Source organism: Python bivittatus, unplaced genomic scaffold (assembly GCF_059951505.1).
Source record: "Python bivittatus isolate LINGU-HERP-01145 unplaced genomic scaffold, Pbiv_v1 ctg000480_np1212, whole genome shotgun sequence".
NCBI classification, from domain to species: domain Eukaryota; kingdom Metazoa; phylum Chordata; class Lepidosauria; order Squamata; family Pythonidae; genus Python; species Python bivittatus.
This window is the reverse complement of record NW_028277075.1, coordinates 67163470-67188732: the sequence shown is the minus strand read 5'-3', so window position 1 is coordinate 67188732 and position 25263 is coordinate 67163470. Positions and strand designations below refer to the sequence as shown.

Below are 25263 nucleotides of genomic sequence, written 5' to 3'. Positions count from 1 at the left end.
TATATCCATTAAACCATTACATTTTATGGCCCTTCTGAACTTCTATCCAAAGTCTTGGCTGGGTATTAATGAACCAGGAGAGGTAAATTTAGTGTCATTGTCTACTTTGAAGGATACAATTCTATTCAGGTCATTTCCGTTTTTAATAAAAATCTGTATGAAAATTCATCACCTCAGACCAAGGGTAGATGGATTTATACTTTCCAAATTTTATGAGAAGGCCCAGAGGTCTCTCTTTTCTTCTTTTTCCTTTTTTCTTAATGTTTAATGCCCAACATGCTTACTACAGCATGGGGCTCTTTGAAAAGTAAAGCCTTTGTACCTACTTCTTCCTTGAATAGCCCTGTGATCATGTAAGGGAAAAAGGATAAGAACAAAGAATCTAAGCTTGATGTAAACAAAAAATCCAAGGATAACCTGGCAACAGAGACAGGCTATTTAGGGCAGTTTAAAAAAGAAATTCAAAGCTTAAAGAAAATGGGGGGAAAAAGTTTTCTATAGAGCATTTCAGTTGAAATGCTGTGTAATGTGCTGTATTTATCAAAGAAAGATGGCCCTTAATGTATGATGATCTTTCAAAAATGAGGAAGAATTATAAACATTTGGAGCCCATTGACAGAGAAGACAATCCATCCATGAATTCAACATGTTTTTCTAGAGTTCTCACTCTCAGTGAATTTCCTTCTCAAAAGTATCTGCCTCTGTTCAGCGAATGTAAGATGATCCTCCTGCTTTATAGATAATTATTTGGAGAGGGGGACTCATTTTCCTTTTGGTTAAATGCTGTTGGTAGTACATGTAGCAGAGAATTAATTAAAAACTAATGAATTACTATGTGAAGTGAAATAAAGGGAATAGAAAACAAAAATATCACAGTAAACTAAAGAAGAGAGTTCAAGTCTCAACTGGAATTGTCTGTGTTTTTCAAAGAAGATTCATTAGGCCCCTCAATGGAATCGGTCTGATAAGGAAAAGGAACATTAAATTTATTTAAACAGCTATAAACTGGTGGCCGACCTATTCCTTCCCATTTGCCTTTTCAAGACCAAAGCTTTTTGGCACCCTTACTTAGTTTCCTTAGGCAACTAAAGTTCCAGAAGTGCTACTTTTGATTAGGTCTCCAGAAGTACTTATCTTTCAAATGATATAATTCAGACAAACACTTGCTGAACTGAAGAAATGGTGCAAAATGGCCATTTTGGTTTTTGCTGTTATTTTTTTATTTCTACAGAAGTGTAAAGTTAGAATATAGGGAGCTATCAACTAAGTACTTTCTGGGCATCTGATACCTATTATTTGGGGTGAAGATACCAGGGATTAAACATGGGTTCTTTGAGTGAGTTGTGGCCTTCTCATTTGGGCAGCTCTTTGAAGTCAGTTATCTCATGGCTTTGAGGTAAACTACTTGTCATGCCCACATTCCTAGCAAGTTCTGGTTAGCCCAATATTTTTGCTGTTAGAAAAAAGACCATCATTTCTGCAAGGTAGTGCCACAGCTGAGTTAGCAAGCACCAGCTAAAGTTGGTAATTGTCCATCATATACTTTGGGAGCCTGGGCCTTGTTTTTCCACGTAGAGTTGGATCTTGTTTTTTTCTCCCAGGACTTAGGGTTTCTTAAGTATCCCTAACTTCCCTAACTAAATTTTGTAACTTAAGAATCCCTAAGTTACAAAATTAATAAACTTTGTTCAATTCTGGGGAGTTTGTGTTGTCATAAAAATGAATAACACATTGCCTAGATTGAGTATATTGGTTAATTCAAAGCAGAGAGTATTCTGGCTCCCTGTATGGAAGATGGATATGGTTTCCATGGCAGCAGCAGCAACATGAAGTGCACCAAGCCAGCACGTGTGCAGAAGGAGGATTTTAGGAGTCTTCTGCTGTCACCAAGCAGAACTGGCAGGCAGCAGTGATAGCATGGCAGGATCTCAGCTGTAGCTGCAGCTCTTCTATCTTGCCCCAGTCAGCTAGGGGTGGTCATCTGTTATGGCTGGAATTACTGACAGCATCCTCTTTGCCTATGTTCTAGTTCTTCTCTTTATTCCTTCAGTACTTCCTCTCCTTTCTAGCAAAGATAGCTTTCTGAATACTTGAGGTTTGACATAGATCTTTCAATCCTGCATTGCACTTGAGCTGAAAGCTATGGTCAAAGTTGTGCATATGTGATTTGGAAATACATACAGGGTTTGGGTCAAAACTTCACTTCTGAAAGTGTCCAGACTTCAGTCACGCAAAAAACAGAAGACATGTTCAAAGCTGTCATAGTTGCACACAAAGAATTGGACCAAAACTGGGCAAAATGTTGAATATATATATGCTCAATGGCTGAGCAAAATATTTATTTATGTCTAGGCCCCATTCTTTCTCTTGGCCCTGCATCCAGTTTCCTCCTTCTTCCCTATTATTTGCAATAATAACAGCATTAATTAGGGTTACATTAGGTTACATGATAATACCAGTCACATTGCTTGAACAGGTGTTGTGCATGTATTGGGGAACTAAACTGTATTTTTTTTCTAGCCCACCCAATCTCCAGCATTGGATGCTTCAGCAACCTTTACACATTATATCCTTTTGCACATAAGACAGCAGGCTTGTGAGCAAAGATTTGGATTTAACCTTTATCATGTATTCAGCCCCTTTCAAGCATTCCTAATATTTGTACAATAACCCTGCAAGGCAGGCCATTATTATTATAACTTAAATTAAGAAAGCTAAGGCTGGGAATCAAGGCTTTTCCAAAGGACATTTGGTAAATTTAGATCCCAGCTGAGACACTTAATCCCCGCACTACTACCTCTCCCTTTTATCTTTTGTTACATCCACCATTCCTAATCCCATGAGAATAGGAATACGGTTATGACAGTTTATGCTAGTTTATGTATGTATGTATGTATGTATGTATGTATGTATGTATGTATTTATTTATTTATTTATTTATTTATCAAATTTGTCACCTCCCATCTCATTAAAACAACTCTGGGCAGTTCACAAAGTGGTTAAAATCGATTAAAATTACAATATACAACAATCCTAAATAAATAGAAGTTGATGATTTGCAGCTTTTTCTGTGCAAGTAGAAAACTTGGATGTACTTTGCATTTAAGAAAGGGGGAACGCTCTTTGAGTTGTTCCCATTAGCCTGCTGGGAAGGACCTATGACATTGTACATCATTCCTATGATGATACTGCCTGTTCAGCACCTCTATGTAAAGCAGTGTTGTCCAAACTTGGCCACTTTAAGATGAGTGGACTTCAACTCCCAGAATGCTGGCTGGGGAATTCTGGGAGTTGAAGTCCACTCATCTTAAAGTGGCCAAGTTTGGACAACACTGGTGTAAAGAGATAATGAAGTGTATAGCAAATAGACCCCCATTCTGCTGCCTTTCTCTATTCCTGGGAACACACAAGGCTTATTGTGTGGAACAGGGTCAATGGCAGCTTATTTCATCAGCTTTATTATAAGTGCCGCCCCCCCCCCCCGCGCCAATGTCTCTACCATGCACTACAGTCCCCTAGGGTCCTGTAAAGCTGTGAGTATGACCTCTTTTCCTTTTCTTCTCTTCCCATCTAGCATCCTTTCCTCCAGGCGCTACTACTTTGAGCTCCTCCATAAGCAGGATGACCGTGGATCAGACCATGTGGAAGTGGGTGTAAGTAAATCCCTATGGATTATTTTCCCCTTCAGGTACAACAATCCATTAGGAAAATCAAATAGCTTTAAAAACAATATAAATAGCTCTGGCTGCCAGCTTTTTGGTTATTGACTCAAAATTTTGTCACTGAATACATATTGATATCCTACAGAAACTGTCCTAGCCCCAAAGGCATTTTTGGCAGAACATTAACTGGATTTTCATTAATGCAGGCTTTTGGAGTTACTAGTTGAAAAAAACCTGTCCATGTTTATCAGATAAGACAAGCATAAGGAAGTACTTTTACTTAGCCCCCTTAATCAGGTTTATAGTAAAACAGAGGATGAGGGAGAAAGAGATTAGTCCCATCTTCTCATGTTTGCAATGGAGACTGGGAATGTATTTTTCCTTCAAATTAATTGTAGTCTTCTCTGGGGGAAGAATGGAGAGAGTGAGAAAGAGTTCCTAGCTGGTAATTTCTTGAACACTTTTATCCTCAAGGTAAAATGTCTCAAACCTCCAAGAAATGTTAAAAGGGCCTCATTTTCATGCCTTTCAGTGGAACTGTGTTCCCTTTGCAGAAGGCTTCATTGAATCACAGGCTGCTGAAGTTGAAATATTGGTCTTTTTAAAAGAGGCTCCATTCATCCCACTTCTAAATTAAAAGGAAGAACAGCCCCTCGGTATAAATGCTCTTCCCTTGCAAGGACTGCCTGCCCCTACTGCAAAGTCCTTCTCAAAGGATCGTGGGTCATCCTGTCAGGCGTAACACCCAGAGAATAGGAAATAGGAGGAACGCTACATGGGATTATCCTTGGTTTAACATCATATATACCATCCTTTGGCTGCTCCAAGGGCTAAAAAGCAGCTGGGCATATAAAACTATTCTCCCTGCTCATCTGTGAGGTGGCTCGCCTGGGTCAATTTGATGAATGAACGGCATATGGCCCTGTCTAAAAGTAAGTATATAAAATAAACAGATAAACCTAGACACGTTAATGCTTTTGATACTTTTCCACAGTGTCCAAATGCTGGTCAGTTATTCCCAAGGTCCCCTCCCAGGATTAAGGGTAGCAACAAGAAATATTAAACCTATTACAACAGGAAAGGGAAGTAGCTTTTGGGGGGAAACTCAAAGTGATTGGCACTGCTTTGTGTTCAGACATTTCAAATGGAAGTATATGGCAAAGAGTGCAATACCTCTCAGCCCAACTATAGGAATATTGTCAGTGAGCCTAAATACCAGTTCCCTGAATAATCCAGGTTATATTTCTCACATAAATGGCATGTAAACATGTAAGAGGGCTCTTAGACATGTATTATTTTAAGGAATCCACTAGAGGAACATGCACTTTTGTTGAAATGAAATCTCTTTTAGCTCAGTGGAAAACATTGAATTTCATTTGCTTTGTTTAAAAAGGTGAACAAATGACATTGAAATCATGACATTGGAGGTGGCTCTCCTACCGCCTCCCCCATATTAATGTTCACTCTGCTGATTAGAAGACCGTATGCAGTATTTCCATTTTGAAATACAGAAGATGAGTTCATCTGACAGGCAGAAGATGTGAAGCAACTCCTTTTTAGTACATTTATAGGAACACTTAGCTTACATTCTTTGAAAGGAAATAATAGCACATTCAACAGAAGGATAAAGGATTTGACTGCAAATCAAAAAGCACTGAGACATCACCCAAATGATTGGTGAAAATAGTATTGCCTTTTTTTACAATGCCTGGATAGTTTTTCTCTAAAGAAACTTAAACTGTGGGGTAGGGAGAAGATCCATGATTGGCTCTGGAGCAGGATATTAGCTAAGATGTAGGTTTATGGCAACGCTCAAGGTTTGGTATTCTCACTTTAAGCAAAACAGATTCTATTCACAATACTACCTACTCAACCTTACCAGACCTTTATTAAAGAAGACCTTTCATTTCCAAATTATGCCCTCAGTACATCTTGAAGGAAGATTGCATAAAGCTCCTGAGGAATAGGGTTTTTTGCTTGTTTTCAGTGAAGAATTTTAGCCATAATATTTTCTGCTGTCCCTTTCATGATATGGTATCACAGGAGAAAAAAACTGGCAACTCCATGGGCTCTGAAGTGGAATGTATACATTTTTTTTGCTGGTGAATGTGTTCCCTTACATTAGTTACCAAGTGGCCACTTTTATGTCGTTGTTGCTTTAGGAGAAATAAATTCCAGTCATATTTCCTGGATTCCTGGAGTTTTAGAGTTGGCAATAGATAACTCTTAACTGCATTAATGTTGTAATTCTGGATAGATATCTATGTTTGGTATAATTTTATTCACATCTGATCATTTTTGCATTATATTTTATGAATTACGCTTGTGTGATATAACCTGTAGCTGCAACAGTAAACTTTATTACTTACAAATACAAATACATGCATATTGAATGATTTCTCTTGTTTCTTTCAGTGGCGAGTTTTCCTTCCCAGCTTCAAGTTTGAGGTCATTGATTCCCCCTACATCTCACTCTATACAGGTAAAGGTTCCCTGAAGCTCTAGAAACCCAGTTTCTCTTGCACGCTAATGAATAGGATTGCAGTGTTTGTGGTTAATGTGTACAGTATGCAAAAAAGTGAGGGCCATCTGTATGTATGGCCTAAAAGACCCTGCATTCTGAATTATTCTTGCATTGAACCCCTCTATGCCCATTTTGTGGTATAAAGCATCATTGTGATAGGTGAGAGGGTCATCTTTTCAGTATAATTAGTGTTAAGAAATGTGGATCAGCACAGTAGGATAAGAGAACTCCCAAAGAAGCACAAATAAGGATCCCTTTCTCAGAGAGTGCAGCTCTGCCTCTACCTCCCATCACACAATAGAGAAGGAGCCCTAAAAATTGTGAACTCTGTACAGCAGCTGTATAGCAGGATCATCTTCAAAGTTTGTTGCATTTATTATTTTTTAGGCATCAGGTAAAGCCTGTCCTATGTGCTCAAGCGTTATTGATTAAATGTTGTGTATTTTAAAAATTGCATTATATGTTTCGTTGCTTTCTGAAACTGCTAGTTAATTTGATTAATTTTGCTGTTTGCCGTATGTACTATTGCTTGATTTTGTTAGTTTATTTTTGCTGATTTCCTCACTGCCTCGGTGTTACGCTTTCTGGTCTTTTATCGTTTTAATTGTGTAACTGCTGTGTTTTTATTACTATTTCATAATGTTGCTCTTTATGGAATATGTAAATTGCAAGGGAGGCCTTTAAGGTAGAATAGAAATCTTCTAGATAATTTCATTGAATAAATTCTTCCAGAACCTTTTCCTTCATAGTCATTCTGTTCAAAGCTTTACCAGCTGCTTTTATTAATCCTGTAGAATTTTGGCTTTCCCATAAATTTTCTCTGCTGAGCTACCAGCTGGACTACGGCCTTTTTTCCATCCAGTCTCCTACAACTACATCCCTGAAAAGCCCTTGTGCAAGTCCACTCTAGAAAGGAGAAGAGTGGATCCAACTGGTTGGTTGTCCTTCCTACAAAAATGAGGTTCTACACATAGTTAGTTGGGACTAATTCCCATAGGGGCACTTACTATTGAATAAACAAAACTGGGGTGGAAATATGTTTTGCTTTTCCTTTTGTAAAGCAAAGGAGAAATATTAATTTGAAGGACATAAGTCATCTAAAGTTATTTAATTAACCTTGTGCTCGATCATTCTTCAATTTCTTTTGATAGCTTTGGCAGTAGTATCTTCTGAAGCTAGAAGAAAACAGCTGAACCACTGTTCCCTGTGTAGGGATTAAATTGAGGATTTCTCAGCTCAGAGGCTGAGAAGCCCAAGGCAAATGATTGTCAAACTGCAGGAAGGGCAGGAGAAAAGTGCTGGAATTAAACCACAGTGGGTATGATAAGAAATTGCACCTTCATGTTGATTGAAGGCAATCAACCATTTTAATAGCTTTTTTCTAATATGCAATGGGGATTCATATCTAACCATGCCATGTCATGTGTCTGAGAGTCTTTAGCTGAGTCTGATTTGCATTAAGCTGTGTCAAATCAAGTGTCCAGAATCACTGCGGGTCTCCTGACAACAAGTCTGGCAACATGCTTATGGAGTGGTGGGTACGCTCCGTAAAATAGTTCCAGATGGATCAGGAATCTGAGCTATGAAAGACATTTAGTTACTGCCTTTCACAAATAAAAAAAGAAAGGCACTGTAAAACAGCATGAAGTTTTGATGCTTCACACACACACACAAAAAGCAAAAGTGTGTATGTGTAATATCTGTTGGGCAGCAATATATGTAGATACCTTCTAGGAGCATCAGCTGTGCTGCCCTTTCACTCTATATCTTCCTTGGTCCCTGAGCAAAAAGAGAAGACGCCAGCATGAAAGCCCTCCCCCCATCCCAGTAAATGTCCATCAGATGGTGCTCCCTAAGCTGAATTAAGAACAGCTGTCTTGTAAGCAAGGATGGATAGTGCAGGATTTAATTAAATCCATAGATCTTCCACTTCCTGCCTCATAACTTGATCTGGCAGCAGGAGGCGCTTGATGAATAGATTTCTGCCTGGCACTCAATATACAAGGTGTCTGTAATTAAGTATCCAGCAGAAGGCGTAGATAAAGCAGAGGGGTTCTGTAGAAGTACAGGGGCATGGTTGGCACACGAGGAATCATGGCAATTGGAGTATTGACAGAATGCCTGTAAGACAGATGGGCTCCGAGGGAATGTTTCCTCCTGGAGACATCAGTCACTGTGAATTTTTGCCTCTGTCCTCCGGTCTACAGCTAGCACCCCTTGAAAAGTGATTTTCTTGGTATCTCACTCTTTGCGTGAAACTCCTTCCTTTGCCAAGAGACAGATAATATACAGGAATAATTGCATTTGGAGACAGGGAGGAGAAGGGTAAAATTTTAACATTTAATATATTTTTAGCCGTTACACAGATGATCACTGGCAACACTTTTGCATTTGATCATTCTTCAGCTGCGTCCAGGGATGCCTAGGATAAGTTTGGTGTTGATGCATACTGTACAGGAGTTCATGCAATTCTCACTGCAGATTTTATTGTATTTGTATTCTGTTTTCCAAATACAACAAAATCTGCAGTTTAGGTTATGAAGCAGCTAGGGATAACAACAATAATAATACAATAATTAAGACCAATTGCAAAAATGGAATCAACAACTAATATTAAAATCAAGAAGCAGTTCACCAGTCAATAACTTCAAAGGCAGTTAGAACAAATAAGAGGTTAGATTTCCCAAAGCAGCCCATAATAAGGACGACTGTATCTCATCATTCTGTATTATTGGAGAAGTGCCCACCTGGTGAACTTTCCCAGCATATCCCATAGCATGGAGAAGGGCAAGACTCATGCTACCTAAGAATCAGAGTAGTAGCAATACAGTTCTTGAAGGACCAGTGTCATATCCTGCCTTTAGCTTGTCTTAGTTGAAAGACAAGTAGCAGTACCTGGAATACTTTTTGAGGAAGGGCAAATCTCCTGTTGAAAGTTTTCTCTGGAAATCCCCAAAGCATTTAATAACAATAGCTATATTTAATGATGTAATTTCGCTTCCACATACAAACAAGTGGATGAATATCATGGATGTTATCACAGACTTTCCTGCTATTCAGCATCTGTAATTACCTTCCTTGAGTTGTGGAATATGGCTACTGATGGCAGCAATTTCCCTCTCCCCTGCCCAGCCCTCAAGCTGCTCCTCTCTGGCTCTTTAGCCTTGCCTGCTTTTTCTTTTGCAGCATTACCTGCTTAATCTTCTTAGCCTGCCTATCTGCTTTCCCCAACAGGCTTTTTTTTTTTTAAACTTTGCCCCAAAAAAGGCAAAACGTTTTGAATTCTAGCACTCCAAGATTGTTTGCAAAGCTTCAGTCAAAAAGAGTCTGAACACTTTAGAAAGAAAACAGCAGTCAGCAGGCGTGTATGGAAAAATGCAGGACAACACAACAAGACTAGATGGTAGTTAACAGATATGTACCAGCTATTCAAGAGAATAGCTTGGGAATGTTGGTGAAGCAACTGAAGCATAGACTAAGGGAAGTGTGCTCTTGTCCTTCCCATGTTGTGCTTTCCCTAACACGTCACAGCATCTTTAGCGTGAATGGAGGGAAGGTCTTTAAACAGCTGCCCCCTTTTGCCAGAGTCTGCCTCACTGGAGCACCAAATACACTAAATGTCAAGCCACGCTTTGACCTAGTGGGCTAGATCAGAGCTGCACTAGTCTGGTCTGGTGGTTGCGACAAACTACCCTAGATGTCAATGGTTCCACCACTGTTGAATAGCTTCCTCACAGCTGGAGCAGAATAGCGCCTCCTTCATTTTAATTTTTTATTGCAGAAGTGAAAATATTCTGAGCAACTCCCAGATCTAGCCCATCTCTCTAAAAAACAAACAGACCCATTATTACATTTCCCTATTAAAAATGCATATATATAGCCAACCTAAAACTTATGGGTAATAATGATAATATGTAGAATACATTAAAGCATTATCCTCATATTTCTATTTATATTTTATACAGCTAAACAAATATATAATCCTCTTAAAACAAATTAATTGTCATGACACAAAGCCAGAGAAAAGTGTCCTTTTATCAAGCCCAAGCAGCTAGGCAAGATCAAGGAAGCAAGAACTGTACAGATTTCAGTAAGGTATCTTTAATGATAGTCTGGAGTAATACAGAATGTTGGAAATTGTAAGAAGAATGTCCTACCTCCATCTATAGTCTCTTTATTGAGGCAGAATCTCTTTACGTTATTTGAAACGCTTCTTCCAAAAATTCATGTCACCTGGGCTAAGTTGCGATTTATGAGATAAGGTGCCAATGGACTTGTCTTCTATCTTTTGACTGTTAATGTCTACTCTCTTTTATATTTCTTTCCCAGCCTCCCCACAATTTCTCACATCTGTCTTGTATTTTATATTGTGATTGACATTTCTGGCCAATCTTCTTGCCTGCTCTGAAATCTAACAACACATATTGTGATTTTTCCAGCTGTAAGTTAATGCAAGCTGTTTTGTCTTAGATGCATGATTGAAAGTAAGTTAAACATTATTAATATGCTTGTTTTTTGTCTGACCCAAACATGCAGCTGATTACTTCTGTCTTGAATTTCCATCTTCTCAAGGTTCCTTCCTGTCCTGCTGGGTTGGGAGGTGTCCCCACATGGAATTAGAACTGAGAAAGCCACAGTGCTCAGTTGACACAGGAATCTGGCCAGCAGGTTTCCTCCCATTTTTCTGCAGCTGTAGCGGTTTCTTAGTATTGACATGGATGAAAACCCTTGCTGTCAGTGCGCTAAATAGATGTGGCCATAACATCCATAAGGCATCTTTTATAAATAAGAGTGAAGTGACCTTTACTTTTCAGTGCTTTGAAACACAAGGGCTTTGCTCTTCGGTGATAGCATTGAAATTCTCAACGTGCCCTTTCCTTTTGTGTCATTAACAGCTTGTGATATTGTATATCAGTTTAGGTCACTGCCCCAAAGGGGCAAATTAAATTTATATTTGTGTACTGTTTACTCCATGTTGCCTGAGGGAAGGCCTGGAAACTAAAGACATATACATTAGACATTCCTGAAAGCTTCAACTTCCATATTCAGTCCAGGGAATTAGACTGGGGTTACTTTCATGTGGCGAAAGTATAGTTTCTCTCACTATAGCTAGGAAGGCTTTAATCAAGGCAAGGGCTGAAAGCTTTCAGAATAGTTTTCCATAGTATTATGGTGCATATTTGTTTTTTTGCTTTGCCTTGTTTTTTAATCTGGCATTGTGCTGTCAGAGTCAGTGCTTTGGTGGTAATTAGCAATAAAGAGCAAACATGTTCAGAAATAAGATGAATTATCCAAATAATTGTGATTCTGACCAGAACTACCTGAAGGTCCTACTCTCTAGCTCTTGGAGCTGCCCAGCCACTGGATCTTAAGACTTTAATGTACTCTGTCAGTAACCAGGCAACCTATTCTCAAGCTTCCCACATTCTCTCTGTGTGTCTGAAACAGTGATGAATGAATCAGACTCTTTTCAGTCTGGGTATGGTAACATATACATCCATTCTATCCTGCTTTCACATGAGTTTGAGAGTGTTCTTAGATTTACTTAGAATACCTAGTTTAAACTGATTTTCCTCAAAACCAGTATTTTGAAATCCCCCCCCCCTTTTTAAAGTATTTTCTGATACATTTTTTGAACTGAAAACTGTGCTGGATCATTTAAGGAATTTTAAATGCTAATTAACTGAAAAGTTACAGCCAGGGCTGTTCATCACAAAATACATAGGATTCATTCTTCAAGCCCCGCCTCCCTTTCCCAAGTGCCAGCCCATCATTTTAAAGACTCGGATCAACTTCATAAGCCACTTTGTCAGCAAAAGCCTGTTCTCTGCAGTGTGCTCAGCTATGTGTCAGCAGCCAAGCTTCCTTTGCTTAGAATGCCATGGAATTGCTACAGGTTGCAGACTCTCCTTATACAGAAGCACAGTACAAGATGTGTCAATTGGTAGGAAGGAAATGACATCAAGCTGCAAAGGTTTTGCTGTAAAATAGTTCTGACAGAATATTTCTAGGAAAATCAATCTTCTGTTGGTTTTAACAGATGGAATTAGTATGATTTCAAAGAGAGATTGTTAGAAAGTGTTTCAGGAGAACAGTGGACATGCAGACATGCTGAATAACTTAATTTCTGTCAGAGCTTGTTTGGCCTGATATTTTGTGTTTCAGGTTAAACTGTTTTAAAGCAAGAGGCTCTGCATAGCAATCGTGTGTGTTGATTGCTCTTGCACAGAAATATTGTGCAGAAACAAAATCTGTGAATGTTGTTATGAACAATCCTAGCCTGTATCTCTCAAGTTAACTGGCTTATGTAGCAAAGTTCTGTGTTGCAAAAATAATAGATGAAGATTTGATATGTAAGTTTAGTATACTGTAAATAGTTAAGAGCAACAATAATAGTCTTGTTGAAATTATCCATGTTCTGTGCCTCCCTCAGATGACACTCAGAATTACCTTAAATGGTTCTTCTTTCATAAAGTGTAATAAGAGCAGCTTTTATAAAGCACCATTTTTACAGAAATTGTTCTCCCAAGGCCTCTTGTTAAGCTCTTTATTGCAATCACATTTGCCCTTTTTCTAGAGAGATTAGCCAAGTCTGTATTCTAAGCATAAGTTATCTTGGCACCAGAGAATCACAGGCAGATAAGAACGGAACCATCTATTCTTCTTTGATGGGTGAATCTGCCTTACTTTCAGCAGACTTGCCAGGGTTTAATGTGACACAAAGAAATAGAACTAATATTGACATTTCTCTCCCTCCACTGAGACAGCTGCAGTGCACGGGTGAGCCATTGCTCTTTCGGTGGAGTGATACACAGTGCAATTAACATCCTCAGTGGACACTATATCATTCTTCCCTCCCTGACTCCCCCCCCCCTTTTTAAAAAAATGCTTGGCTTATTTATTGGCTGAAACGGACCAGAATCCAGAAAATGGAAGTCATTGTTGCTTTAGCTTTGTAGTGCTGTATAAAGACTGCTCTTTTCCAAGAGATCACTTAGGAGAGAGATGATTGTTCCCCCCAAAGTGTAGATTTTCACATAAACTAGTTGAAGGAAGTTCAGGAGAAAAAAGTTTCCATCCTATCTTCTCCAACCCATGTCCTATCCTGGGGTTCACAAAATAGGACAAGGGACAGAGTCAAATAGTGTAGGTCTAAAAACGAACAGAGTGTGCAGACAATAAACAAAAGCATAGTCAAGATCCAGTCTATGGCTGAAGTCAGCAAACTCCAATATGAAGAGCAAAGAATTGTCCTGAGGCAGATGAGAAGCCAAGTAAGAGGCAGGTGATAGGATCCTTTGTGGAGATCTGTGAGTTGCTTGGATTCTTATAGAGGAAAGACATTGATGTAGCACCACAACCCCCGTTGTACATTACTCCACATGCAACACACTCACCACATGAGCAGTTGAGGACCCACCCTTCCCCGCACTGACATCAGTCACATGTGATCAGCATCATGTATTTAGCTATATTATTAAGGTTCTGGTTCATGTAAAGACCTTTGCATGTGTTGAAATATGTCATTAGCCTTTCTCCTGATGGACAGTTTTGCTGAGTGCATGATGCCTGCAGGAGGTCAGTGTGGAATAGTGGTTAAGTTAGGGTGTTAAACTAAGACTCAAATTCAAACCCACCCTCAGCCATGGAAACTCACTGGGTGACTTTGGGCAACTCCTACTCTCTCAGTCTAGCCTACTTCTCAGAGTTGTCGTGGTGGTGAAAAATGGGAGGAGAGGACACTAGGTACACTGCTTTGAGCTCTTGAGGGAAGAGCAGGATGCATAATTAATGTCACTTTTTGTGATATTGGCGGGAGGCAGGATTCAACTGAAACACTTACCTGGTGAACATTGTTTTGAGCAAAGCCTCAATGCAGGCTTCGGTCAGTGCAGGATCCACTAGATCAGTGTTTCTTAACCTGTGGTCTGAGAATCCCCAGGAGTCCCCAAGAGCCTCTCAGGTATCCACAAAATCAAAATTATTTGCCAGATATTGAAGATATTTACAAAAATTTAAAACAATGTCACTCTTCTCATTATTATTTTTTATTTGTTAAAAAAAATAGGGTTTTCATGAAAAATATTTTATTTATGTTAATATCTAATGGGCTTAATATTGTTATTTTTACATGATTCAATAAATAAATATTCTACAAATGCATAAATTTTAATTTGTAATACGGTGAGTATCAATAAATATAAACCATACAAACAAAAGCTCTTTAGGGATCCATAATTTTTAAAAGTGGGAAGGGATCCTGAGAGCAAAGAGTTTAAGAAACACTGTGGAGATCACCCTTTCCTAAATGATGTTGGACTTCTGGAAGTTGGAGTTGTATCTAGTACATCTGGAGATTGGGAAATGGGTATGTATACATTCATTTATAAATTTTCTATATCCTGTTCTTCATCATAAAAATAGCTCAAACTCTTTCGGCTTCTCTCTGGAGCCTGAACAGTATGAGGCGGCAGGATAAATATGTTGTGCCTTTTCACTGAAGACTGAAACCTTGTCTTGAAGAGTCTGTATGGAGCATGGAGATACACATTGTACATTTCTTTCTCAAGGAGTATTATAATTATTCTGCCTTGATTCTTGGGAGAAGTCAAGTGTCTTAGACAAAGCACAGTTATTTCTACCCTTTTCAAAGGACACATATCATCTTGAAAAATGTGTAGGGATTAATTTAAGCAGCTTTTCATGCTAACAGTCCATCACCCGTAGTCTTGGCCAGAAACTTCAGTTTAGGAATTAAGTGTGAGTGCTATATACATTTACTGAATGTTGATGTACCTAACAAGGCAGAAATATATACAGATAAGCAATGGAGGCCATTTTATATTGATCAGCACCAAAAAATGTGTGGAGTCCTTGAACATACATAGGATGATACTAACAAAAGACACAGAGACTATGTGCATTGAGCATCTCTTCCAGTCAGGGTACCCAGAGCACATATAAAATAATAAAGAAGATAAAAGCTAGTATAAACTAATATAAAGTAAGGGAAAAAAAGAAAAAAAATCAGAAAGCTAAAAGTGCAAAAAAAGAAAAAAATAGAAAAAAAGATACAAAGAAGTGGCTTCTGGTCTTCTTTTCAGCAGCTATAAGTACAATTATAAATTCACCTCTTTCTCTAAAGTTACAACATGTCTCTCTTCTTTCTATAATCTATCCTGTTTCATCAAAAGAAGAAGTCATAAGTTCATTTTTTCTGTTTTCCACAAAAAGTCCATAAGGGGTTTCCAGTCAGCAATAGATGTACTGTAGATATTGTCATTTCTCTAATCAAAGAAGTCAATCTGGCCATCTCAGCAAGCTCCATCATCTTCTCCAACCATTCCTCCATTGTAGGTATTGCCAGATCTTTCCATCTTTGTGCATACAATAATCTCATTGCAATTATCATATACAGAAACAAAGTTCCATGACTTTTTATCAACTGCTTGTCCCTCAATCCCAAAAGAAAAATCTCTGGCTTCAGTTGTATATTAATCTTTAAAATCTTCTGAATTAATGTATATGTATTTGAATCTAAAATTTTCTAGCTTTTTTACATGTCCACCAAACATGATAAAATGTCCCTTCCTGTTGTTCACATTTCCAACATAAATTTGAAGTGCCTTTATACATTCTAGACAGTTTCTCTGGTGACATATACCAACAGTACATCATGTTATTAAAAAATCTCTTTAAGATTATAACATTGTGTAAATTTCAGTCCTTTCAACCACATATTTTCCCATTGTTCCATCTATATATTATAGCTAAAAATTTTAGCCCACTTTATCATACATTCTTTCACTTCTTCTTCTTCTGTTTCAAATTTCAATAGAAGTTTACACATTTTAGCAATTCCATGTTCATCATTTGTACATAAGTCCATTTCAAACTCAGTCTTAACAATATTCAAAACCATAAACTCTTTTGTCTACTTTAAATATTTCTAATATCTGTAAATAAGTAAACCATTGGCAACTATGTCCCTCTGCCACCAGTTCTTCTCTTGATTTTATTTTGTATTCCCTTCTGCAAAATTCTAGGATTTCATGATAAATTAGCCATTTGTGTTTGCCTGTTATTTCTCACCTATAAAATGCTTCTTGTGCTGAGAGCCACAAAGGTGTTTTCGGGTACAACCTGGATTTGTATCTATTCTATATTCTCAATATGGCACATCTAACATAATGATTTTTAAAATCCACATTAACCTTGACTTTGTTGTACCCCAGATGCCCAGGTCATCCAAATCTCAGGTCATGTTCTTCTAATTCCAAAAGCCTCCTATTTCTCAGCAGCACCCACTCTTTCTTCCAAACCAAACAGCCAGCTGCAAAATACAATTTCAAATCAGGTAGACCCAAACCTCCTCTTTCCTTTGCATCCTGCAACACCTTATATTTGACTCGTGGTTTTTTCCCCCGCCACACAAATTTAGATACGTATATCTTTTTGCCATTGTTTAAATGGTGTATCAGTTGTCAAAACAAGTATTATCTGAAACAAAACATCATTCTAGGTAGGACATTCATTTTTATCACAGAAATTCTCCCCAGCAATGACAATTAGTTTCTCCCATCTTAACGTATCTTTTTTAACTTCCTTCCATGTCTTAACATAGTTATTTTGAAATAATATGCAATTCATATTTGTCATAGCGATACCTAGGTATTTTACTTTCTTCTCAATCTTAAAACCTATTTTATTCACCAACTCTGTTTGATCTCTAGTTTCATGTTTTTTGTTAACATCTTCATCTTCTGCTTGTTGATCTTAAAACCAATAAACGCAATAAAAGCCAATGCACCAAATTCTTTTAGTTTTCCAATTAATGTTTCAATTACTTTAAAGTATCTTCCAAAACCAACATCAAGTCATCTGCAAAAGCCATTAACATATAAGTTTCTTTTTAAATTTTTACTCCCACAATCCTCTCATCTTGTCTTATATCTCTATTCAGTATTTCAAGAACCCAAATAAACAAGAGAGGAGACAGTGGGCATCCCTGTCTTGTTCTATTTTGTATCTTGCAGAGTTTTGTTAGATTTCCACTCATAATTATTTGTGCTTTCTGTGAAGTGTAAATTGATCTTAACCATTTTATAAAGTTCTCTCCAAAGTTCATATCTTCCAAAACTTTGAACAGGAAGGCCTTTGACAGTTCAAATTGTCAAAGGCCTTCTCTGCATCTAAAAACATCAATGCAGCTTGTTTTTCATTATGTTGCTCCAAATATTCCAAAATGTCCAACACATTTCTAAGATTGTCCTTTAACTGTCTTTTAGGTAAAAACCCACATTGATCCTCATGAATAAATTCCTGCAAAATTATTTTCAGCCTATCAGCTAGAATTGTTGTAAAAAACTTGTAGTCATTATTCAATAACTATATCAGCCTACAGTTTCTTGTTAAAGTCAAATCTTGTCCCTCTTTAGATGTTAGTGCTATATTGGTCTCTTTCCAACTCACTGGCCTCTTTCCAGATAGAGTCCATCGCATTTTGTAAAGGTTGTGAAAGTTAATCCTCAAAACATTTATAATAAGAACCTGATAATCCATCTGAACCTGGCACCTTTCCTGGTTCAATCTTTTTTATAGCTTCAGAAACTTCCCTTACTGTTATAGGTCCATTCATAATCTGTTTCTATTCCTCTGTAATCCTCGGTAAATTTTGTTTCTTTAGGTATTCGTCTATTTTCTCCAGAGAGACCACTTGCTTTATACAAGTTGGAATAATATTGATAAAATGCTTTTGCATGGCCACACTATCCGTTAATACAGTATCTCCCTCTTGTAGTTTCACTATCATTGTCTTTTTTTTTTCTTTTTGTAATTTATATGCCAACCATTCCCCTGGTTTGTTTGCAAACTCAGTTGTTTTTTTTTTTTTGGCTTTACATAGTTCATTTTGATTTCCATTTCTCTTACTGTTAACATAGATAACTGTCATTGTAAAAGCTTAATATGTAGAGAAATATTTATCTTCTCTGGAGATACTTATCTTGCTTAATACTTATTTAATTCTTTTTTTCTCTTTATCTGATTCAAAATAGCTTGTGTCTTCTTTTGCCTCTTCTTTTTGAGTTCACTATTATGTTGTATAAAATATCCTCTGATAAAAGCTTTACTTGTGTCCCGAACCATTCTTAAATAAGTACCTTTGTCTAAATGATTTTCAAAAAATTATTTTAATTTCTTTTTACAATCTTCCCTATTGCTTCTTTCTGTAACAACATTTCGTTTAGTCTCCATCTAAAAGAACTGGATTTCCTTTTATAAATCAAATTCACAGGATTATGATCCAAAGAAATATTTGGTAATAACTCTACTTTAGAAACCTTAGCAGCCAAATTCTTCAAAATCCCATATCATATCTATTATTGAAAAGAATCTATGTCTTTCAAAAAAGTAGGTGTACTCTCTTGAATTACCATTTTTCTGTCTCCATATGTCCACAAGCCCTAAATTGTCCATCAAATCAAAGAAAACTTTTGGTAATTTGCCTTTAGTGATTTTAATATTTTTCTCAGAAGTTCTATCCAGTTGTGGGGAGATCACTCCATTCCAGTTCCCCATCAAACACCAATTTTCATAAAAGAAACCTATTAGTCTCTCCATAAGTTCTTTATAGAACAGTACTTTATCCTCATTTGGGGCATAAATTCCCAATATCAGAGTCTTAGTCTCATGCAAATTAACTTCCACCCCAACAAATCTACTATGCTTATCAGTCAATGCAAATTCTGGCTTTAACTGGGGATTTATGTATAAAACAACTCCATTTCTTTTTTTAGTTCCTGCTGAAATAAATTCTTCACCCAATTTTTTATAAGTCAAATATTTTATGTCCTTAGAAAAAAGGAAATAAAATATTTGATTTATTAAAAAAAATTATGTGTGTCTCTTGTAGGCAAATTATATCTTTTTTTTAATAATGATTTTTTTTCTCTTTTAAGGAGCATTTTCTCCATTTATATTCCACATTAAGCATTTGTAATCCACAATCAAGCCAAAAATTTAGAAAAATTGATACAAGTAGCACCTAGTTCAGTATCATCCCTTTCAGTTTCCTGTTGCACCTGTTGAAGTTTTTGTGTAGTCTCATCTGATACCTCCATTTGAAACTCCTCCAATTCCTCTTTACATTTTTCTAGAAATTCCCTTGCCTTCTGGACAGAATTCAGTTGAAAACTCTGTTGTTTAAAAGTAAAAATCACACCTTCCTATTTATTCCATCAAAATGGAATCTTTTTCTGCTTTAATCTATCAGTCAAAAAAGAATACTCTTTGCTCTTATGCAAAATTCTAATAAAAAAAAATCTTTAAGAACAATTACATCTATTATCAATCTTCAGTCTTGTATAAAAATACTGCTACAAAACCTGATCTCTTGTCTTCTTACTGACAAAGTGCACCAAGACATACTTTGGAACATTTCTTATTCTTGCAAATCTTGTATTTATTCTATATACTTTATTAATTTCTGCTTCTGTATCCTCTTCATCCCAATCCAAAAAAAAAATGCTAAAGCTTTAATAACCTTTTCTTTAATATCTTCACCAGAATCCTGTGGAATTGCTCTAAATCTCAAACAAAATTTCTTCTCTCTCACACTTCTTTCACTTTTCAGGTGAGGATCTATGGTGGACTAGACATCCCTAAAGGAGCAGGATAGCTTTATGGTGGAGATTGGTAGCCAGATGGTGAATTCTGACCAGTGCAGTCTTTCTGGATAAAGGAGAGAACATGAGATCTCCCACTTGCACTCCAGACATCTGCTCCTCATGAGTAGACTGTAGGAACTGAGATTTTTGCAGTTCACTCATGAGTTGAGCAGCTGGGAGTCAAGGGATTTCAACCAAACTCACAGCCATAATACAGCCTATATGGACACAAAGTTCACCCAAGCCTCACTTTCTTAATGTAATTAATTTACAGCCAAAGAGAGATTTTCTGAGTGGCAGGATAAGAGAATTCCACTTGATGAGTCAACATTCCTTCTCAACTAAAAAGGAAAAAAAGGGGGGTTTTAAAGATTTAAAAACTTTTGGCAAAAAGCTTAACAAGAAGTGGATGTAAGGAAGTTTAAAATGGATAAAGGGGATAATTATTTTGAAAGATTATTTTTTGGTGAAAGTGCTTTGGAATAAATTGGAATTAAAATAGACAAATGAACTGGACCTTTGTGGGAATTCTTTTGTTTATTGTTGCAGAGTGCAGACAATTGGTGGATTTTAGAAAACAAAAGATAACGGTAATATGAGCCAAACTGTGATGCTGACTCTAACTATGGAGTGTCATTTGAGATGAAAGTATTAAGGGTACAGAAAGACTAAAAAAAAAAAAAAAGAGAGAGGAAAAGCTTGCCTTTTACTCCCTCCCTTGCAAATGAAACACTTTCAGTTTTGGATTACAATATTATAATAGCAACCACCAGAAAAGCGGCAAAAATAGTAGAGGGGAGGAGAGGATCGCTAGAGCAACCTGCAAAGAGAGGAACTACAGTGGTACCTCAGGTCACGAACTTAATTCGTTCCGCGACTCTGGTTGCGACCCGAATTGGTTGCGAACCGAATCAAATTTTCCCAAAAGGTTCAATGTAAATACGGTTAATCCGTTCTGACCCCTCCGAATTTGGTCGCCAACTGATTTTGGTCGCATCCCGAATCAAATTTTCCCATAAGATTCAATGTAATTACGGTTAATCCATTCTGAACCATATGTATTTTTTTAAAAAACCACAAAAATATGAAACAAAATACAGTACGGTGCAGTACGAAGAGAGAGAACACTAACCTTGCTCGAGGCGACTTCTGGCGTGGAGGACAGGAAGGCGGGTGGGGAGGCGGTTATTGCTTGGAGGGAGAGTCCCCCTCCCTACAGGAAGCCACGACCACGTGTCACAGCAGCGAAAATGGTCACGGATCCTGTTTGTCACCCGATGCGGAGTTCGTGGACGGAAGCAAAATTTTGCGAACGGTGCTGTTCGTGTCCCGAATTGGTCGTGAACAGAAGCGTTCGTGACCCGAGGTACCACTGTATATCAGATTTACTTCAGAAAATGTTTGCGGAATTGGGCAATAAGTTAGCTGAGTCACTTGATACTAAATTGACTAAACCATTGGATACTACATTGACAGATTTTGAAAAAAAAATGGATGAAAGACTTGTAAAGATGAAAGCGGAGATGAAAGAAGAAATTAAGAAGATGGAAAGCTCTGTAAAACAAGTGTCTAGAGATGTAGAGCAAATTAATGACAAAGTGGAAATTCTGGAGAGTAAGGCAGAAGTTATGGACAGAGACCTGGAAAGAGAATTTGATAATTTGGCACTACTGGAACAGAGAGAGCACAGCAGATAAGGCATGGTTGAATCTCAAAGAGTCTTTATATACCCAATTACAGCCCATTTCAAATACATCCCCCAGCAGTGCATGTCCATAGCAGCTCCCCTCCCCTTGTCATCCTTCTAAAAACAATAATGACTGTGATTAGCCTTAAACATACCAAGAAAAAGGAATCCCTTTTTCTAACAAACAGAACCTGTGGACCAAAAGAAGTACTGGAAAATTCTGTTTTTCCACCTAGGTAGTAGCCAGCCTTTTATCAGGAAGAAGATGCACAGCCATATTTTAAAGATGTGAGTTGGTAAAAAGGCTTAATAAAAATAGAGATACTGCATAAAAAGTAAAAATTATCTTTAACTAGAAAAAATATAGCCTAGCTTTGCATAATTTTGATAAAACCCCTGTAGATCTAAAAGCTCAACCTCAAGTAGAAACTTGAGTGAGATTGGAAGGAATGAAGTGTCGTAGGTGGCCCTCAAAGACAACCAGTTGTGTTTGGAATTGATCCTTTATTGGAAAATACATGGGCATTGATCGCAAGGCCTATCCAACCCCAGGGGCAAAGGAAAATAAAACTTTTGCATATGCCTAATTCTAAATCAAAGCACTTCAAAAGGAGAAGAGAAAAAGGATATGCATAAATGAAACCACAAATAGCAAAGGGCCACATCCTTTCACAGAATAGCAAAGAGCAGAGAACAAGGACTGATGAGCATAAAGGAGGCATGGAGGCAGTAACAAAAATGCCAGGGCATTAGGGTGAAAATAGGAACTAAATACCAAGCAAGATCTGCAACAAAGTCACCAGATTTAGTAGTAAAGATTCATACAGAAAGGCCATGGTCAAGGCAAGAAAACCAGTATTGACACATTCATTGGAAAGTATGCTATAAATCAAGTCCTTGGTTTAAGAGTTTCTAACAAATGGTACATTAAATGTGCTCTGTGTGTGTGTGTGTGTGTGTATACACACACATACGCCCGAGTGCACATGCACACAAACCACTTGACTCTAGAAAATTCACAGCTTCTCAGAACAAAAATGCCTACCAGAAAATGACATTAACAAGAAAGAGAGCATTGGGTGAGGAAGAGAGACCACTAATCATTGTTAGTCACGGAAATAGGTCGGTTGCAGCTAGTGGGCTTTGTGAAAATGTTAGGAATCTATTCCAAGAAGCCTCTTGCTTGGTACCTATTTCTGACAAATGTGAGAAGATGTGGGCTACCTGTGCTGTGCAAACATCCAAGGGTATGTGAGTTTTACCCACACCAATCATACCTCCTCTCTTCTTGCCCCTCTCTTCCTCTATCCTCAGATGAAACCAGCCTGAAAATGAATGAGGTAGAACATGTGCCTCAGTCTCTTGCTAGCCATGCTGACAGCTACCTCTGGGGTGCACAAAGGGATGAGCACGGAGCTGATATGCTGAAGCCTGACCCTCGGGATATTTTCTTCCTCAGTAAGTGGGAGGGAAGAAACAGTTTGACTAAGAGAAACACAGCTGGATACTAGGAAGCAGTGTTGTGCTCTGAAGTATGATATGAGCAGGCACTTAGGGATTAGGCTAAGGAAATATTAGTGTTAGCAGCAAAGGGTTAAGCAGGCATTCATAAAAAAATGTTTATGTATGTGAAACTTAGGATGACCACCTTTCTGTGTTATAATCTTGAGATCTTTGGAAAGGGCAAGATAGATGTCTCCAGCCTGATGTTCACCAAGAATGTTGCACTACTTCAGTATGGGAATAATGAAAGGTGGTCCAGTACGTTTAGAAGGTACATTGTACCACTTTATGCTTCAAGGAAGGATGCACCTAATAAAGTGCTTCTCCACAGAAAGCAAAATCCCTCCTCATAAAGTATAAAGTGCCAAGGAGAAGAATACCTGGTACTTAACCCATGATGTTAACTGCAAGTATCATAGCCTAGGATAAATCAGACAAGAAGATCACAGTCTGGAGGGAGTCATCACTTAAGTTCATGTGATCTAGAAAGGTATAATTTCTTCTTTCTTAATTGCCTTTCTCTCAGCTCCCCAGATTGAGCCATCCCATGTGGAGAATGTGCTGGTGCCCTGTGCTTACAGTCCCACATATGTGGTGAAGGACTTTCCTATTGCCCGCTATCAGGGCCTGCAATTTGTAAGTGTCTGACAGGCTTTGTTGCCATTTTTTCCCTGTCCACATCTCTCCTCTTTTTGTCATTCCTTCTTAGTATGCAAAATAACGGCATCAACAATGTTTTAATGGAAACTGCATTAACATTAGTAAATAAGAAAAGAGGAGAAAGGGGAATCTAGGAAGAGAGGACTGGAAGGGATAGAGAGGAGAATGGATAGGTAATTGCTATCTGAACCCTGGAAACCATATATAACATTTCTTAATAAGTCCCTGTGTATCTGTAGGCACAATATCCTGGAGTGGAAGTTTGTTTCTCAGTAAAAGAAAATAAAAGCTAGATTTAAAATATATCACAACACAGACATTGATGTGCAGTCCTTAACAGTTTCTCTCACCCTAGTTGAGGTTTATATCCATGGACCTGTATAATGACCATATTTTAGGATTTGCTTGGAGAACTCCTGTTCCTAGATGAGATAATCCATATGTCCGTTCTTCCTTTTCCCTAGTTTCTGTAGAACGTAGATATCTTGCTGTGACTTTTCTCACCAGTTTTCCCCTCCTACAGGTCTACCTCTCTTTTGTTTATCCCAATGATTTCACCCGGCTTACACACATGGAGACAGAGAACAAATGCTTCTACAGAGAGTCCCCATTGTACCTAGAAAAGTAAGTATAAAGGAGAGTCATTAAAAGAACAGTTCTCAAAGGAATGATTGAACAGCAGAAAATCTAATGGTGAAAGAAAGCAAGTTCTCTTTTAGCAGGCTGAAGGCTCATCCATGCAACCTGGTCACCTGACAATATGCCCACTTACTGTTTGTTGAGGACTTATCTTTGCAACAGAGTTCCATCTAGTAGGTAGCCTACTGCTGAGGCATGTTGAAGCTGGGTCCAAGGTGTTCTGGCATGAAAGAAGTATTTTTCCTGGGAAAATGGAAGATCTCCCATCTGGACAATCTATGGCATATGGAGGAGGAGGCTTGAGGTGGTGTGGTCAAGGGTGCGAATCCGCTCAGCTACAATCAGCCCAACAGGTCTGTGGTAGGACCACCTCCTTCCGTTCAGTCCCTGGGCTTGACACTTGTTCTGTGGTGCTGTGTTGACTCTGAGAGAAACTGGATTAGCCAGCTTTCACAGCCATTTCCTCCCTCCCCACCTCCACTTTAGGTATTGTTGACTGGTGGACTTAGAGATCATGAAGCCCTAAGCTGGCGGACCTTCCTTGCCTTAACAAGTGTAATAGAAAGGACTCAGCCCTTGTGCTTCTGTGGCCTGTATGGTGGGGCATTCCCTTGCCAGTGCCCCTGCTCTCTGGAAGTGCCCCTCAGCAACTCTCCTCATGGAATGTTCTTTCTAAAAAAAAGTCACTTGTAAAATGCAATCTGGTACAGATAGGACTTCAAACATACAGCTACACGTTTTTCCTCGTCTATCCTTTTGGATGTTCAAAACTCAGTGTGTTTTTGCCTCTCTTCCCCTTCCCAGACATCCCAATTGATCTTAGCCATATTTGCATGGCTACCCTTAATCTTGATGTTCTGCAGAAAATATCTCCAACCCTTCTCAGTCATTTAAAAAACTGATTAAAGTACCCTGTGGATG

The 25263-nt window shown here is 38.1% G+C and overlaps 1 protein-coding gene across 1 annotated transcript in view; it reads left to right on the top strand.

The window, feature by feature from the left end:
• The window catches only part of B4GALNT4 (beta-1,4-N-acetyl-galactosaminyltransferase 4), a 181683-nt gene that overhangs the window by 138433 nt on the left and 17987 nt on the right, over positions 1-25263 (top strand). The window contains exons 8-12 of the mRNA XM_088146137.1: positions 3575-3653; positions 6078-6144; positions 22855-22998; positions 23570-23679; positions 24227-24327. Of these exons, the coding sequence (XP_088002263.1) occupies positions 3575-3653; positions 6078-6144; positions 22855-22998; positions 23570-23679; positions 24227-24327 (501 nt within the window). The remainder of the gene's footprint in view (positions 1-3574; positions 3654-6077; positions 6145-22854; positions 22999-23569; positions 23680-24226; positions 24328-25263) is intronic.